Genomic DNA, 16,236 nt, shown 5'->3' with positions numbered 1-16,236 from the left:
TTACGGCTAATCTGTAACAAAAATAAATAGTTGATTTGAACTGAAGTAAATTCTAATTATGCCAAATGTTTCCATATTATATCAAAATAAGACAAGCAATGCAGAGTGTTTGTCTTTTTAAAATTTTAAGTTCATTAAAACTAGGCAATTCATTTAAATGGTGCACAGGTTCTAAAAAGATATGAAAGGCAAAACGATGGAAAATCCCCCTCCCTTTTCAGTGCCTACCTCTTATCTCAACTTCCTGCCTGGACAAACGAGAACATGTGCTTCCAACTAACAACCATGTGCAAAACTTCCAAACTATAATCTTTCATAAGCCCATTCGCTGCAATTAAGGAGGCCCACAGTGTTTCCTACACGTGGTTCTGCAGTACCTTGCTTTCTAAGAGCGTCACTCCCTCAAGGTAACTTTACATTCACCTAGTGCCTATGAAATGGGGAAGAACACATATGTGCTTATTATGTATCTGTAGGAGCCTAGGTTGTCACAAGGATTATAACAATTTTCTATAAAGTTGCTCGCTTTCCAATGCATTTGCTCATTGCATCCACCATATTTAGATGACAGCCTAGTAACCGAGTGCTTCCTCTGAAGCCACCCCCCGGGGAGCTTCCCAAGATGCGGATGCATTTAGCACTAAAATATACGCTTGGATATCATAGTGATTTGCTCCATAAACTTTTATGAGAAACATTTCTTGATCTTTTTTGATTTCCTGGTACTGTTACATTTATGAGGGGCAGGTGGGCAGCTAATGGATATAAATGTTCATTGGCAAATTCAATTTACTTTCTATTTCCTCTGAGCTTTTATTTGATTATTATTCACTCAGGCTTCCAATTTAAAGATTTTTCTATACTTGTGTACCCATATATTTCTCCACCTGTGTAATTTCTACTATTATAAATAAAACCCTAATTTTTAATAAAGTTAAAGCCAAATCACCGTTTCAGATAATTTTGTACGAATTAAAGAAAATACTGGCCATCATTTTATGTGTTGCTTTCTGTATCTTTTCCAGTACTCTACACTGTTAAGCATTCCATATATTTTGAATGTTCTATTTTCCTACATACATTTCTAAGTATTATCCAAACATTAAAATGTTTTTCTTATATCCATATACTGATTCATATAAATACTGACAAAGCATGTTTACTGAAATATAGTGCCAATTATTATTATGTTAGCCATGAGTTTTTTGTTACTTTCTGTATCTAATGAGATATGAGAGACTTATTTATGATAACTCGAAAAATACCACACACACACAAAAATCTATGAAAGATTTACTTATCGTAAATCTTGAGTATATACCCAAATACTCTCTACCACAGCATACCCTCTTAGTTCCTTCTTAGGACTAAAAGAATTATATTTACTTTATTTGCTTTATTTGCCATGTAAGACTATGGATCTGTAAAACAGCAGAGATCTGTCCTTTATTCACTGCTGAGTCCCCAAGTAGAGGCTTCTTTTTTGTTAAGATTGTTTTGATGTGGACCATTTTTAAAGTCTTTATTGAATTTGTTACAATATTGCTTCTGCTTTATGTTTTGTCCTTTTGGCCACGAGGCATGTGGGATCTTAGCTCCCTGACCAGGGATCGAACCCGCACCCCCTGTACTGGAAGGCGAAATCTTAACCACTGGACCGCCAGGGAAGTCCCGAGACATTTTAAGTTCAGGGCTTAAAGGTGAAAAAATGAATAACCCCATGATTTTCAATACTATTACATGATTTTATACTACATAAAATTAGAAATAAAATTACTGGTTTTATTTTTCATCTCTAGATGAAGTTTAAAACTTCAGTAAACTCTATTTCAAGTTTCTCAAACAATTCAGAGACTATTCATTTTGAAATGTTAATCATATAATCTGGATGTGGGTAACTATTTTCCAAATATAATAGCACTCACTGAACTCATAGGATTGTTGTGAGGATTAAATGATAGAATTCCTGCAAAGTGCTTAAAGCAATGCCTGACAGATAGCAAGAACTCAAAAAGCCATCTATTAAATGTTTCTATACATCAATCCTCCAAAAAACTTCTCTTGGCTTTCAAGTTTATTTTTTCCATTACTAGGTGAGAAATCCCTGAAAACTGTAGTCAGTCTCAATTTGCATGAGTCGTAGAGAAGAGACTGACTGTGCCCAGGTCACAGCTGACACTGATTTGCCCTTGACCTTCAGGAAGTCGTTGACCCTGCATCTCAGTGATTTTATGTGTTCAACAAAAGAGCTGGCTCAGCATTAGCCGAAAGATCACTGCCACATCTGACAATCAAGGTATCTACGATTTCTTCACTGAGTACTTTGATGGTCAAATTTTTAAGAGCTCTGTTTTTCCATTAAAAATTGTGATATTTCTTTCAGCAGTGTATTTGCTCATTTTGTCTCTTGTCCTAAAATACTATAAGCTCTACAAGAGAAGGGACTATTTATGTATAAATGTTATATAATCTGTTAATTTATTTAAAGGTCAATGACAACAGATGCTTAAACTAACGTTATCTCTAAGTTGGCCCGTGTTGTATTTATTATTACAACAACGTAAATATGCAACTATTCACTCTTTTATTCTAATCAACAGGTATGTTTTAAATCATATTTTGTCCTTGATGATGTCACGATGCAGCATTTTAGCTCAAACATTTCATCTCTGTAAATTTTCCACAATTACACTACACATTTTTATTTTTGCAAAGTCGACATAAATGTTGCAACAAACTTAAACTTTAATTACATCTATTCCTGAATATCTTTGCCATGATTTACTTCCTCATACAGAATTAGAATTTTCTGGTAATTTACAAGTTAGACTGATTATTAGTGTGAATGTATTAGTGTGAATGTATTGATCAAAAGTCAATCACCTTTTTATTTATATTGCTGAGGAAAATAGCACTATATTTAATATCTAGAGCCTTCAATAACCTATAACCTCCAGAGGAGACCCAAAGGTTGAATACTAATCATATTATGAAAGTATTGATCAGTGAGTACTGTATTTTCATTTCTGTAAAGCTTGATGTCATTTAATGAATGAGGTTAATTTGTTGAGCTTTCATAATTGGCTGTTCCATAACCTAGATCAAGAATATTGTACGGCAAATTTTTACTCATGTCCAATTATTTCATGTGTTTACTGTTTCCTGCACAGCATAAAGATTAAATTTTTTGAAAATTAAGAAAATGGGTCAACAAACATCGAAAAACTGCCCCAAAGACAGCAGACAAATATATATGGGTTACATTGTTTACATCCATAATGTTTGGCCCTAATATGAATCTTGTCAGAGCAGAATTTCTAGGCAACATCTAAGAAAACCACTGCCTGGAGAGTTCATATAAAATAAAAAGTTGAAAACCTCTTGTTATCCAGAATTACATAAAGAAAAGCAAAACTATCTAGTGATAAAATAAATTTTAACTTTAGTGGATGTAATTTTATGAAAGATTTAAATATATCAACATACAGATATAATGTTTATAAATATTGAATTTATTTTTTAACTAGTTTTCTCTGTTCTGTCCCTAGCATATTTTAATATTGAAACAAATCTTTGAAATAAGACTTAGTTTTGTTTAATTTAAAGAATATTACTTACCAGTGCCTTTATAGTATTTTGTACAGTTACCATATTCAATATCTTCCTTTTTAATATCAAATTGAGGCAAGGCAATTTTTTCTAATTGAACAGGATCCCCTGACTGCCAGATAAATCGTAAGTCATCAGTTGTGTAACCAACTATAAACAAAAATAAATAAAATATTAGTTTGAAATATAATTATTAACACTTCTTTAACATTTTAACATCCAGATATTAAACACAGAAATGGTAAAACAATAGGCCCTTTTATGAAACTTTTGTTAGAAATGTAAAGAGGTAAAATCTATGGCCACTAATAAAAATATTAGCACAGAAGTTACAGATAATTGGCTTAAAGAAAGAACAAGCTAAAATAATCAGCATATGGCAGATGGTAAAAATCTTCGGGTGTCATGAACAGTAGTACATCTGTCTATGTCAGAATTCTGAACTGTCATCAATGAAAAAGTAGCAAATAAGTGATACTAGCTTTCTGAATGTATACATTTACAATCATGCAATGTGCTACCTGGAGATTTTTAAAGAAACTTAAGCACCAAAATAGGTTTTTTTGAAGAATTCACTACCAACTTCCCTAGAGGAGTTGCATGGCCAGAGGAGAGCAATAAAACAGCCCCTCAAATGGACATCACTCCATCACTAGAGCCTCCTGGAACCCACATTGTGGGCTTAGGTAACCTGGCTACAATTCAAGGGCCCCATGGGTTTACAGCATGTTGTAGCCTACCGTTCAACTCTTACATGCCTATATTTTTTAAAGCCATACTTTAGTGTATCTAGTAATAGAATTGAATGTATATACACATTTGGAATTGTTTATACAAATGTGTATTGACACACAGGCACACGTATATACAATACATACACAGACGTGTACATACATACACTTACATCTGCAAAATCTCACATTATAGTTAGAAAGCAAAAAATATTGTTCAAATTTAGGATCCAGCTTCAGTAAATTAATCAACAACAACAAGTAACCACTAAGTAACTTTAAAGCATGTCATCAAGCAAGCACATACATTTTATAAGGTGATTCTTTGTAGGAACAGGTCACAGTATATGGGTATTTAGGCTGAAGATACCTTCCATTAGTGTTAATTTTTCAAGTTTTATTTCCTACTTTGATTTTCACATGACAAGCTTCATAGCAAAGTAATTAATAAATATATTTTAGAGATAATCATTTCAATGACTACACCTGGTACCTCTTTTAGAAACTGAAAAATATGATTCTAGAAACATAGAAAATCCAGAATCCAATTTTGTAAAAAAATAAATTGTTTATAGATCCATAGAAAATGAATGTTTGGTAGCATTTAGATAATATTTTTCAATGTTTTCCAAACTTTCTGCTCTGAAGAATGTGGTTTTAACATTAGAAAAGTTATTAGGACATCGTTTTCTCCTTTACCTTGCCTATATATTACTAATTCAGATGAAGGTGGTGATTGGAATAAGTTAGAAGGGTACACACCTACACCTACGACAACTCAACTGAAATCAACTGTTAACAAAAGAATTCATCTATCTTAGTATATAAATTAATATAGTAAAAGGAAAACTATAATCTCCCTAAATAACTTATTCTAACGTCTATTTGTAAGCAAAAGCATTAGTTTCACCGTTATTATCTAAGATATTAGTAGCATGTACTGCCTAGAAATTTTAAGCATTTTTATCCCTATGGTGACTTAGGGTCTCATTTACATACAGCTCTCAAGTTGCATCTTGCAACGCTGTGTATCCATGGGAAACAAGGTCAAGTCCAAAGGGCACGAAAGAGTAATAGATAGCCTGAAAGCAGAAACAGACGTCTTAGAAGTTGTTTAACACATGTCTCTGTGATATACTGATTTTTAAAGGAAAATATGAATCTACAAATATTAGAAAAGAGTACCTCATGCTGACGAGGACATCTCCATCCCGAAAAATAAAGAGGAGGATATTTTCCTGGGTTACATCATGAAAATTTGCACTTTTTTCATTTGCAAAAAATAAATCAGGTTTCCACAGACACTTGTACATCGTGGGGTCCACCGTCAGGGCATCCGAGCCCCGGAAATCACTAGGCAGCTTCAGTCTGGGGTCGTTCCACTTCTGTCTCAGGAAGATGTTGACTCTATAATCCTGGGAAAATTACGTGTGCGTGTGTGTTTACTGCCATTTTTAAGAATGCGTTCAGCACCAGAATAAAAAGGGTTCAATCATTAGCAGCACAAATACGTTTGCTCTTCCAGCACCAACAAGGATCACAACAGCTTGGTATAAAAAGCCCCTCGTGTCTTTCTAAGACTCTCTACAGACATCCTCTTAGCGCTTGCGAGTTCAAACGTCGTCATAGAACTTTACCAATATTTGCTTTACTGTAATACAAACACCAATTATACCAGGGGGTTAGTTGGTATTGTCAAAAAAGCACAGGAACTGCTAAATACTGCCATTATTCTTCTCCCAAAAGTAGGATACATTTTGATTAAAAATAGATAAGAAGCCAAGAGAAAATATTTCACTTGTCTTTTACTAAGTAGCAAACTACAAAAATAATTTATATGTATATAAAGCTACAAGGGGGTGCGGGAGGAAAGGATTGGGAGTTTGGGGTGAGCAGATGAAAGCTGTTTATCCATAGGATGGATAAACACCGAGGTCCTACTGTAGAGCACAGAGAACTACATTCAGTATCCTGGGATAAACCATCATGGGAAAGAATATGAAAAAGAGTGTGTATACAAGTGTAACTATATCACTTTGTTGTACAGCAGAAACTAAGACAACATTGTAAATCAACTGTACATCAATAAAAATAAAATAAAAATAGAACTACATATATGTATAAAACACATACTTTATATATATACTTGAGGAAGAAAAGGAAAAATTATCCTTGCCTTCTCATACATGTAAATGATTATACAGAGGTAGTCAAATAACATTTGGATTTTGCCAAGCAGATGAGAGTACACGAAAAATTTGTAAATGTTATATTCAACTACAGTAGGAAAAGGTTTTGAAAGCCACTAAACAGCTGATTATTTTACTTCAGTTTTTTGCCTATCTCCAAAGTTTTAATTGTAAAACTTTGTAAAAGTTGGATTATATCAAGACATGTACATTCTAAGAATATATGAACCTAGAAACATGTTTAATACCTTAATACATTTTATATTTGCCAGTGAAATGAGATTCTGGCACACATTGGGTTATTGGGTATATACAGTCAAAAGCAGCATTGTGGCATTATGCTCAGGTTTTTTTATTTTAATTTTATACACTGAACTCAGAATATGCACCAAAGTGCTCAAGGCATAAATGACATTGGGCTTCAGCAGCCTTATTTTCAACCATTCAAAATTCACAAAATACTACCTATCCATGGCCTTTTGACATGATCAAAATGAATCAGATCATAAACTTCGAATCAAAATCCAAATATTTAAATAGGAAGAGATGATAGATTATCTTTCTTTAAATAATAAGACCTAACATATTTATATGAAACATAAATGCGCACATTTTATTTATGTATAAAATATAAAATAAAGCATAAGCAATGCGCAGAGACTCTGGGAAAATTTGAGGAATTCACTTTCTCTCTCCTATGATCTTCAGATTCTATAATAGTAATCAGAGGAGGGTAAGGCACATATTGATAATAAATATTTACTGAACTACAAACAGTGAAGTAAGATTTAACCTACCTACATCTAACAGCTAAACTTGATGTTTATAAAAACTGCAACACATATAACACAACATTGTAAATCAACTATACTTCAATTAGATACATGTTTAATAAATAAATAAACTTCAACACATAATATAAATTGATTGTTAAAAATCATACGCAGACGGTCTTGAAGCGCAAAAGTCAAATAAATTAAGAATTATGGAAGCTGACACTGAACATATCTGTACCACTGGCAGGGAAAACAAAAATAACATTTTCTTAATCAAACGAACATGGAATCAAGGAGGACGTGAAGGAGGCCTAGGACCCTGGAAGACGAAGACCTGCACTACACTCCATTAACTTTTTGTCAAATACACACATATCCTACAATCCATAACGGGACTTAAGTGGTTACCGCATATCTGATTGTGACAGCTAAAGAAATTAGCTCAAAACATGTCCAGGACATAAGCCTATCAACTGGTAAGCCTTCCAGTGGCCACAATGCTGCTTCCTGACCAAAGTTTTTCTCACCCCAGAAAAACATGCATGGCCCCCAACTTAATACACCATAGATTTGACCATTTTCGCATAAAATTCCTATTATGCTAGCTTCGCTAAAGCGCATGGTTGATATCTCCTTGCCATTACTTTGAGCACTTAACAGTATCCAATTCCAAATTATTTGCTAAAAAGCTTCCCTGTAATGATCAGCCAAAATGAGTGGTATTCTAAAATTATATACAGTAAAAGCTATTCTATTACCCTCTTATAGCTACTGTTTCTCATGCAGGTAAATCATCAAATACTACATCTTTAAGCTGTGGCATTTGAAATACGCATTCACGGTATTATGATAAAATACTGTGTCCTAAGGGTCAGATGAGGTTGCCGATTTATCTTTTATAAGCTTATTATTAAAGCTACGGTCCCTTATTTTGGTCAGTAACCATGACATGAAAATATTGAAGATGAATTTTTCTTTAATTTTTCATTTGTTTATCCAAATATAACTATAATATCTTTGTATAGGTATTTACTACGTGCTAGGCATATTTGGCCTAAGTGCCTTACAAAAATGTGTCTATTTTTGAAAGTTTATACTATGAAAATGGTCTCTTGATGCTCGTAAATGCTTCCTATTACTGGGAAGTACAAGGTAAGCCTATTGTCGTGTTTTCCTTTTTGTCTGGCAGCGAGGGAACTGAAAGCTAAACCCTATAGCTAATTGAATGAATGTATAGCTCACATCCTGGTATGACTATCATTGTACGCCTCCTGCACATTTAGTACTATTTCAATTACTTCATTGTATTTTTGTTATTATTATATACTGTAAATCCTCTCCAGAAATAGGGGGCTGGATAAAAAAATAAATAACAGTTGAGACACTGCCATATACTGACAAGACTCTTTCAGTATTATTTGGGCACAACTCCCAAGCAACTTTACCAGTGTGGCTTCTAAAATCTGGATGCTTTGTTTTAGCCTAATATTAGGTTTTATTACTTTAAAGAGGGTGAGAAATATGTATAGAGATAGAAATATTAAGATCTCATTGGTATTCTTTATCTAGACCCAAGCAACTACATTTTGCTTCTTAGCAATTAACTTCTAAAGACATTATATCAGTATTTTTTTAATATCAGCAAGATATCTGACAGGAATTAAAGCAACGCTAACCTTTAACTTCAGCATATTTTGCATAATTAAAAAAGAAGCCATCTTACAAATGTTTGGGTTGGAACTTCAGGAATTAAGCCTGCGTTATGTCGAGCTCCCCTCAAAATCTCCACACACGCACACATTCTTTTGGGAGCGCTGTTCTACTTCCCACCTATTTCTAAAATGGAATGGTTAACTCATCTAAAACTGTATAGCAAAATTATTTTTCTTTTAAAAATTTTATAGCAATTGCAATAGTGTTTTTCTATGTGAAGTCCATTTTTATAAATTCTTCTTGAAGTCTAATCAATGTTTCCACACCATCCCAGAATATATCCATGTCATTTATCATTTATTAAGTTCAAAGCATTTTAATCAGCTGAAAGCTGATGAAAGCCCTAGATAGTGTCAGAGACCTTGACAAAATAAACTGTCTGTGGGAAAAATTACAAAATTACAAATGATACAAGAATGTTTTAATCTACAGTCAACCCTCTTTTTATTCTATATGTCTGAGACAGGCTGGGACCTGGGACCTGGGACCCTTTGCTGCAGGGCTTGCACCTGGACACACGTTTCCTGCAGCCATAAAGAAGCTAAAAGGGACTAAAAATAACTGACAACAGCAAATGGAAATGGGGGTGTGGAGCAGTAGGAACTCTCATTGCTGCTGGGAATCAAAATATAACAGCTGCTTTGGGAGACAGTGTGTCAGTTTCTTACAAAACTAAACATACTCTTATCGTATGGCACTCCTTGGTATGTACTCAAAAAAGTTGAAAACTATGTCTACACAAAAACCTGCACATGGGTATTTATTGTAGCTTTAGTTATAACTGCCAGAACTTGGAAGCAACCAAGATGTCCTCCAGTGGGTGATGGATTAATAAACTGTGCTCCATCACAGACAGTGGAATATTATGCGACACTAAAAAGAAATGAGCCATCAAGCCATGAAAAGACATAAAGGAACCTTAAATGCATATGACTAAGTCAAAGAGACCAATCTGAAAGGGCTGCATACTGTATGATTCCAACTATACTGGCATTCTGGAAAAGGCAAAACTAAGGAGACAGTAAAAAGATCAGTGGTTGCCAGTGATTAGGGGGAGAGAAGAATGAACAGGCAGAAGACAGTGGTTTTCCAGGGCAGTGAAATTCTTCGGTTTGATACCATAATGGTGGATACATGTCATCATATGTTTGTCAAAGCCCATCAAATGGACAATGCCAAGGTCAAACCCTAATCTAAACTCTGGATTTTAGGTGATGACGTGTCCACGTAGAGTCATCGATTGCGACCAAAGGACCACTTTGGTGGAGTAAATCCATAGTGGAGGAGACTCTGCACGTCCAGGGGTAAGGGGCTTACAGGAACTCTCTACGCTTTCTACTCATTTTTGCGGCGACCCTAAAACTATTCTAAAAAATAAAGTCTACTTAAAAGAAGGAAATGCAAAAAATTCTGTAAACGAAAGGAAAGGGAATAAATAAAAAGTTAAAAAATTAGCCAAAATTTGGAGACAGGCAAAGAGATGGCCCTTTCAATATCACACTAAATGCTATCTAACAAGCCCACCTAAGGGTTGTATGAGTCTCTAGGAAAATGTAACTTTGTTTGGCCTGCCATTTTCTATGGATTAGGGCCCAGATGCTGTACAATTATGTCATTTCAAGAAGACTGCTAAATTACAAATCATTTCTGTCAGGTAGGAAAGACATTCCCAAAGGTATGCCTTTATCGCCCTGTGGAACATTAACAAGTATATCTAATTTAGCAACCTAATTGCAGCATTCTTTCTCTCCAGTCTCTTGAATTCTCCACTGAATCAGCTTTACTATCTGGCTGGTTCCCTCATTAATGAGCTAAATAAATCACTGACATGTCCTTACAATATTCATGTTTCTAACTTTTTAAAAATTGTGCTTTGTTCTCAAAACGTTAAATATAGAATTACCATATGATCCAGCAATTCCACTCCTAGGTACATGCCCAAAAGAATTAAAAGCAAGAGACTACAACTGATATTTGTACACCCTTTTTCATAGTAACATTATTCACAATAATCAAAAGGTGGAAACAATCCAAGTGCCCATCAACTGACGAACAGATAGACAAGTGTGGTATATACATATACACCATGGAGTATTATTCAGCCATAAAAAGGAATGACATTCTGATACATATTACATCATGAATGAACCTTGAAAACACTACCCCAAAAAATCAAGACTAAGAAAGAGTTTGTCCAATATTACTACCTAGAGAAGGAATGCAGGGGAAAAAATAACCCTGGGGAGGGTAAGCATTTAAAGGGCTGGCTTTCTCAGAAGTCTGAGAAAAAGAAGAAAGCCCTGAGAATGTGATTTCACCAAACCAGAGTCAAAAGCTTTAAGATGGTCGACAGCAATAAATGCCATCAAAGGTCAAGTACAATCAAACTGAATACTTTCAGCAAATGAGGGAGACACTGATGATTTCAGTAAACCACTGTGGCATATAAAAGCAAGATGACAGAGAATTAGGACGTGAACAATGTTTCCTATCTATAAGATGAAGATAATAGTGATACACCACAACACAGGGTTTTTATCAGGAATAAATGAGAAAACATATGTAAAGCACACAAAGTTCATCTGGCTACATTAAGCACTAAGCAAGTATCGATATTTTGTCTTATTATTGATAGTATATATCCTTAATGTTGTTATTCTTTTATAATGTTGGTAATAGTGGCGAATAGGCTTTTTGCCTCAAAAAAAAAAAAAAAAATCAAGCCTATACCGTAATTCATTGGGTTTGCTCTGTACTGTGATCAATCTACAATTATTCTAAATGGTAATCCACTTCTAGGTCACAAATCTTGAAACTGCTTTGAGCATCTCCTGAAATGAACTCTTCTTGCTTTCAGCTGCATTGATGTAAGCTCAATATACCATAAGCTTTGAGTCTCTACTGAAATCCTTTTTCAAATTTTATTTCTGAGTAGAACTCCAGTTGTATTACAATGAGCATCGCTGAAAAACTGGAAATCAGTTACTTCATTGTATCATTCTTGGTCATTACATCTTATTATCTCATTAGGAAAGTGCTTCCAAGATGCTTTTCTATTAGTTATGTAGCTACATAGTATTATATTCAATACAAGTTGCAGCACACTGATGCATCCTTTAAGTGTTTAAAAATTTCACAATTTAAATTAATAGCTTTGGCTTAACATTCATTAAAAGATAAAAGATTATTAATTAGTATGCTTTGGTTCATGTTTTATGGTCATTTCTAAATAATTGCTACTTATTGGCATTTCAAAGGCTCTGTATTTAGATAACTAACTTAGAAACCTATTTAATTTCATTTTCATTTATTCAATCACTATACTTATAGCTCTATCATTTATTTTGCAATGAACAAATTCCCATCAGAAACAGACCTCTTTTATCACTGGGAAATTACTTAATTGTTTTGAAAGAACTTGGTGACAAATACTATCATTATTCATTCCAAATAGCACACTAATAGTCATGATCTGGAAAATGGATGTTCTCCAACATTTTCAGTACCAATTAACACCCAAATTACACTACTTCTTCAAGGCAATAAAACATTTCACAAAAAGACATTAAAAATGGTTAGTTTCATTAATGATATTTTAATATTAAGAACTGTTCATCTATATTTTGTGTTGTTGTCAGGATACCTCTTCTGGTTACTTGTAATTTTTACCTAACTCTCACATACGTGATGTTTCCTCATTTGATTTCTCTACACTACGATAAAAAAAAATGGCGTTCAAGGAAATAAAGAAGATCAACTCTCATGGCATCTGGCAGCATTATAATTAAAGTTCTGTCAACAGAGCTGTTATAAAGCCTGGTGTGAAAAGGATTTAAATTTAGTCATTAGTGAGGTTAGAAATTTCATGTAAGAACTGCAAGCTAACAAAATGTCAGTAAAAATTCTTAGGTTATGCTTTATCTATTTTTCTCCATATGTCATTTTTAAGAGTTTTTAGTTAAATACTGTTTAATAACACCTTATGAATATTTAAATTTTTCTAGACCTATGTCAACATTCCACTTTTATTAGGGGTGCCTGCTAGGTGATACAATGCGACCACCCTAAAGTATAAACTACATGAGTTGCAGTCTGCTGGACTGGATATTTAGCAAGTGCCCAATATATTTCTGTTAAATACAGAAGTGAAGAAATAATTTCTATGACATTTTGACAGGTTAGGATATTTGGCTAGCACTGTTTACACCATTAATTTAATTTTTCTGTACCAGCTGATAATGACAAATTTTGGAAGGAGAAAATAAAACTGGGACATTTCTCATCCTTCCTTCTTGTCTAAGACAGTTGACCCTTGTACAACGCAGGGTTAGTAGTGCCAACCCGCCATTCAGTCAAAAGTCCGCGTGTAACTTTATTGTGTGCCCTTCTGTATCTATGGATTCAACCAACTGCTGTAGATCGTGTAATACTGTAGTACGTATATAGTACTATAGTGACAAAAATCTGTATAAAGTGGACCCGTGCAGTTCAAAAACGTGTTGTTCAAGGGTCAGCTGTACAATCCTCTTACTTATGATGTCTGATCACCAGTGCTTCTGAATAATATAGCTAGGAGAAATAGGATAGAGAGTAACTTAGTAAACTAAGACAAGTTGTAAGGAAAGACATTTAAAGTTACATATAGAAGAAAATATATAAAATAAAATTGTTTTAAAACAACAAAGATAAGTAATTGCCAAGAACTAGAATTAAGCTCTTTTAGCTGATCCCAAATATGATTTTCCTCTTGAACAAGCCATGCAGCACAAAGGCACAGAAAGTGTGGCAGGATCATGGATCGTAGCGCGACAATAATTCAATATAATTACAAAGCGTGTCTACACCGAAGAAAATGGATTGTATAATCAGGCTTTTATTTCCATGAAAGAGTTCTTACGTACTTCTGATGAGGTAAAATGTCTGTGTACAGATCGTTACAATAAACCTAATACCTAATTTTCCCCACAAGTGCAACAGTTCACATTTTCAATTCTAAAAACCAACTGATGTAAGCCAAAGGTAGGAACTGAACGGAAAAATCAACAAATATTTTCAGTATGACCATAGAGCAGATGCTACCTCGCCTCTAACAAACCGTTCTTCTGTTGTGAAGGTCTTATTTCAGTGGCCACCAGCAGTAGCATATAAACGATACAGTAAGTGACTGCTGTACCAACTTCAATGAGGGTGATTACATTTATCTGATGATTTGGGTAATGCTGCTATTAAGTCAGTAAATATCACTTACAGCATTAATAACGATGTCTTACAGAAATGGAAGGTAGCAGAATGCAAACGAACCCACAGACATGAGAAATAGGAACCATAAAGCTAAAACATGAGATTATGAAACAAGCTGAAGGAGCACATAACCATGCAGGTTGGAAGGGCTTAAGGAGTATTAATATGGCTGTGACGCTGTTTCTTCCGCTACACAGCTACAGTTTGTGAACAAATGTGAGATTGCTTTTAGTTTAGCGAGTTAGCCTCTGAATTATGTCCATGCCAATCTCTCACTTCATCCCAGCTTACCCTTATACACTACCGAATGTAAAATAGATAGCTGGTGGGAAGCAGCCGCATAGCACAGGGAGATCAGCTCGGTGCTTTGTGACCACCTAGAGGGGTGGGACAGGGAGGGTGGGAGGGAGGGAGATGCAAGAGGGAAGAGATATGGGAACATATGTATATGTATAACTGATTCACTTTGTTATACAGCAGAAACTAATACACCATTGTAAAACAATTATACACCAATAAAGGTGTTAAAAAAAAAAATAGCCTCTGAATTAGAAGACAAATAAGCAGCAAGGAATGTTTTCCAAACAGAATTGGCTAAAATGTCCTTACAGCAGTGTTAATGTGCATCACCTCCATGGCTTCTTTGTTTGGTAATGAACTTTATACACTGGAGGAAAGGGCTGCCCTCCTCCTTCAGAAGTTGCCCCACCTCTGTCTGCAGGTCCTCACGCTATGCCCACCCAAAGCTCTGTGTTCTACATTATGTTTTCTGGAGTAAGCAACTGCCAGTTAAAGTAGAAAGATCTGAGCTGCAGAGGAAAGCTCCGGGCAACACTGAAGCTTCCAAATTTTAGGACTTCCTTTATTTCAGCAAATCTTTATAGGGGAAATTTCCATGGGGCTCTTCATAAACAAAACCACAACTGTACAGTGATGCTACTAACAAACATAAATGGTTCATTTTCTTTAGGATGAGATTCTATCCTGATAGTACGTTAATTTGCAAATGCATGACAACCAGTGAACCATTCCTAAGAGTTACTATGCCAGGCAAAATACTGTTGCTTTATTTCTATAGTTTTTTCACTCTTTTTAGGGTGCAACACATTAAGTACACAACAGATTCCAGCACAAGCCTGTCTGATATCACAACTTATCCACTATTCATCATACTGTTTCTATGAACATATATCTTATATTTAGACAAATCTAAGGCTCTCTGCTTTTCCAACTTCTTTTTTTGGAGGCATCTTTTTATTTGTTTTCTTTTGTTTTTAAGAAATATGCTATCTGGCTATTATCAAAAAGCCAAGAGATCTAACACAACACTGTTAATCAACTATAATTCAATAAAATTTTTTTTAAAAGACAAGAGATAAATTCTGGTTAGAATGTAGAGAAAGGGGAACAATTGTACACTATTAGTGGGAATGCAAACTGGTACAGCTACTATGGAAACCAGTATGGAGAGTCCTTAGGAAATTAAAAATAGAACTACCATATGATCCAGCAATCCCACCTCTGGGTCTATACCCAAAGGAAACAAGACATCTAGAAGCGATGCTTGTATTTCCATGTTCACTGCAGCATTATTTACAATAGCCAAGGCATGGAAACAACCTAAGTGCCCATCAACGGATGAATGAATGAGGAAAATGTGGTATATATATACATATATAGTGGAATATTATTGAGCCTTAAAAAAGAAGGAAATACTGTCATTTACAACAATACGGATGAAGCTGGAGAGCGTTATGCTGAGTAAAATCAGCCAGCCAGAGAAGGGCAATTACTCCATGGTATCATTTATATGTTGAATCTTAAAAAAAAGTTGAATTCATAGAAACAGAGAGTAGGAAAGTGGTTGCCAGGAATTTGGGGGTATGGGCAATAGGGAGAGGTTGGTAAAACGTATAAACTTTAGGTTGTAAGATGAATAAGGTCTGAGGATCTAATGTGTAACATGGTGACTGTAGT

The 16,236-nt window shown here is 34.6% G+C and overlaps 1 protein-coding gene across 2 annotated transcripts in view; it reads right to left on the bottom strand.

Moving 5' to 3' along the window:
• Window positions 1-16,236, bottom strand: part of GLRB (glycine receptor beta) — a 79,780-nt gene that overhangs the window by 19,522 nt on the left and 44,022 nt on the right. For both annotated transcript variants that reach the window (XM_082461800.1, XM_082461799.1), the window contains exons 5-7: window positions 5,526-5,755; window positions 5,340-5,422; window positions 3,619-3,759 (exon numbers count right to left, since the gene is read on the bottom strand). In XM_082461800.1, coding sequence (XP_082317926.1) covers window positions 3,619-3,759; window positions 5,340-5,422; window positions 5,526-5,755 — 454 coding nt within the window. The remainder of the gene's footprint in view (window positions 1-3,618; window positions 3,760-5,339; window positions 5,423-5,525; window positions 5,756-16,236) is intronic.

The sequence above is a fragment of the Balaenoptera physalus genome, assembly GCF_965194825.1.
Source record: "Balaenoptera physalus genome assembly, chromosome: 5".
NCBI classification, from domain to species: Eukaryota; Metazoa; Chordata; class Mammalia; order Artiodactyla; family Balaenopteridae; genus Balaenoptera; species Balaenoptera physalus.
The sequence above is the reverse complement of the archived record's forward strand: the minus strand, read 5'-3'. Positions and strand labels throughout refer to the sequence as shown.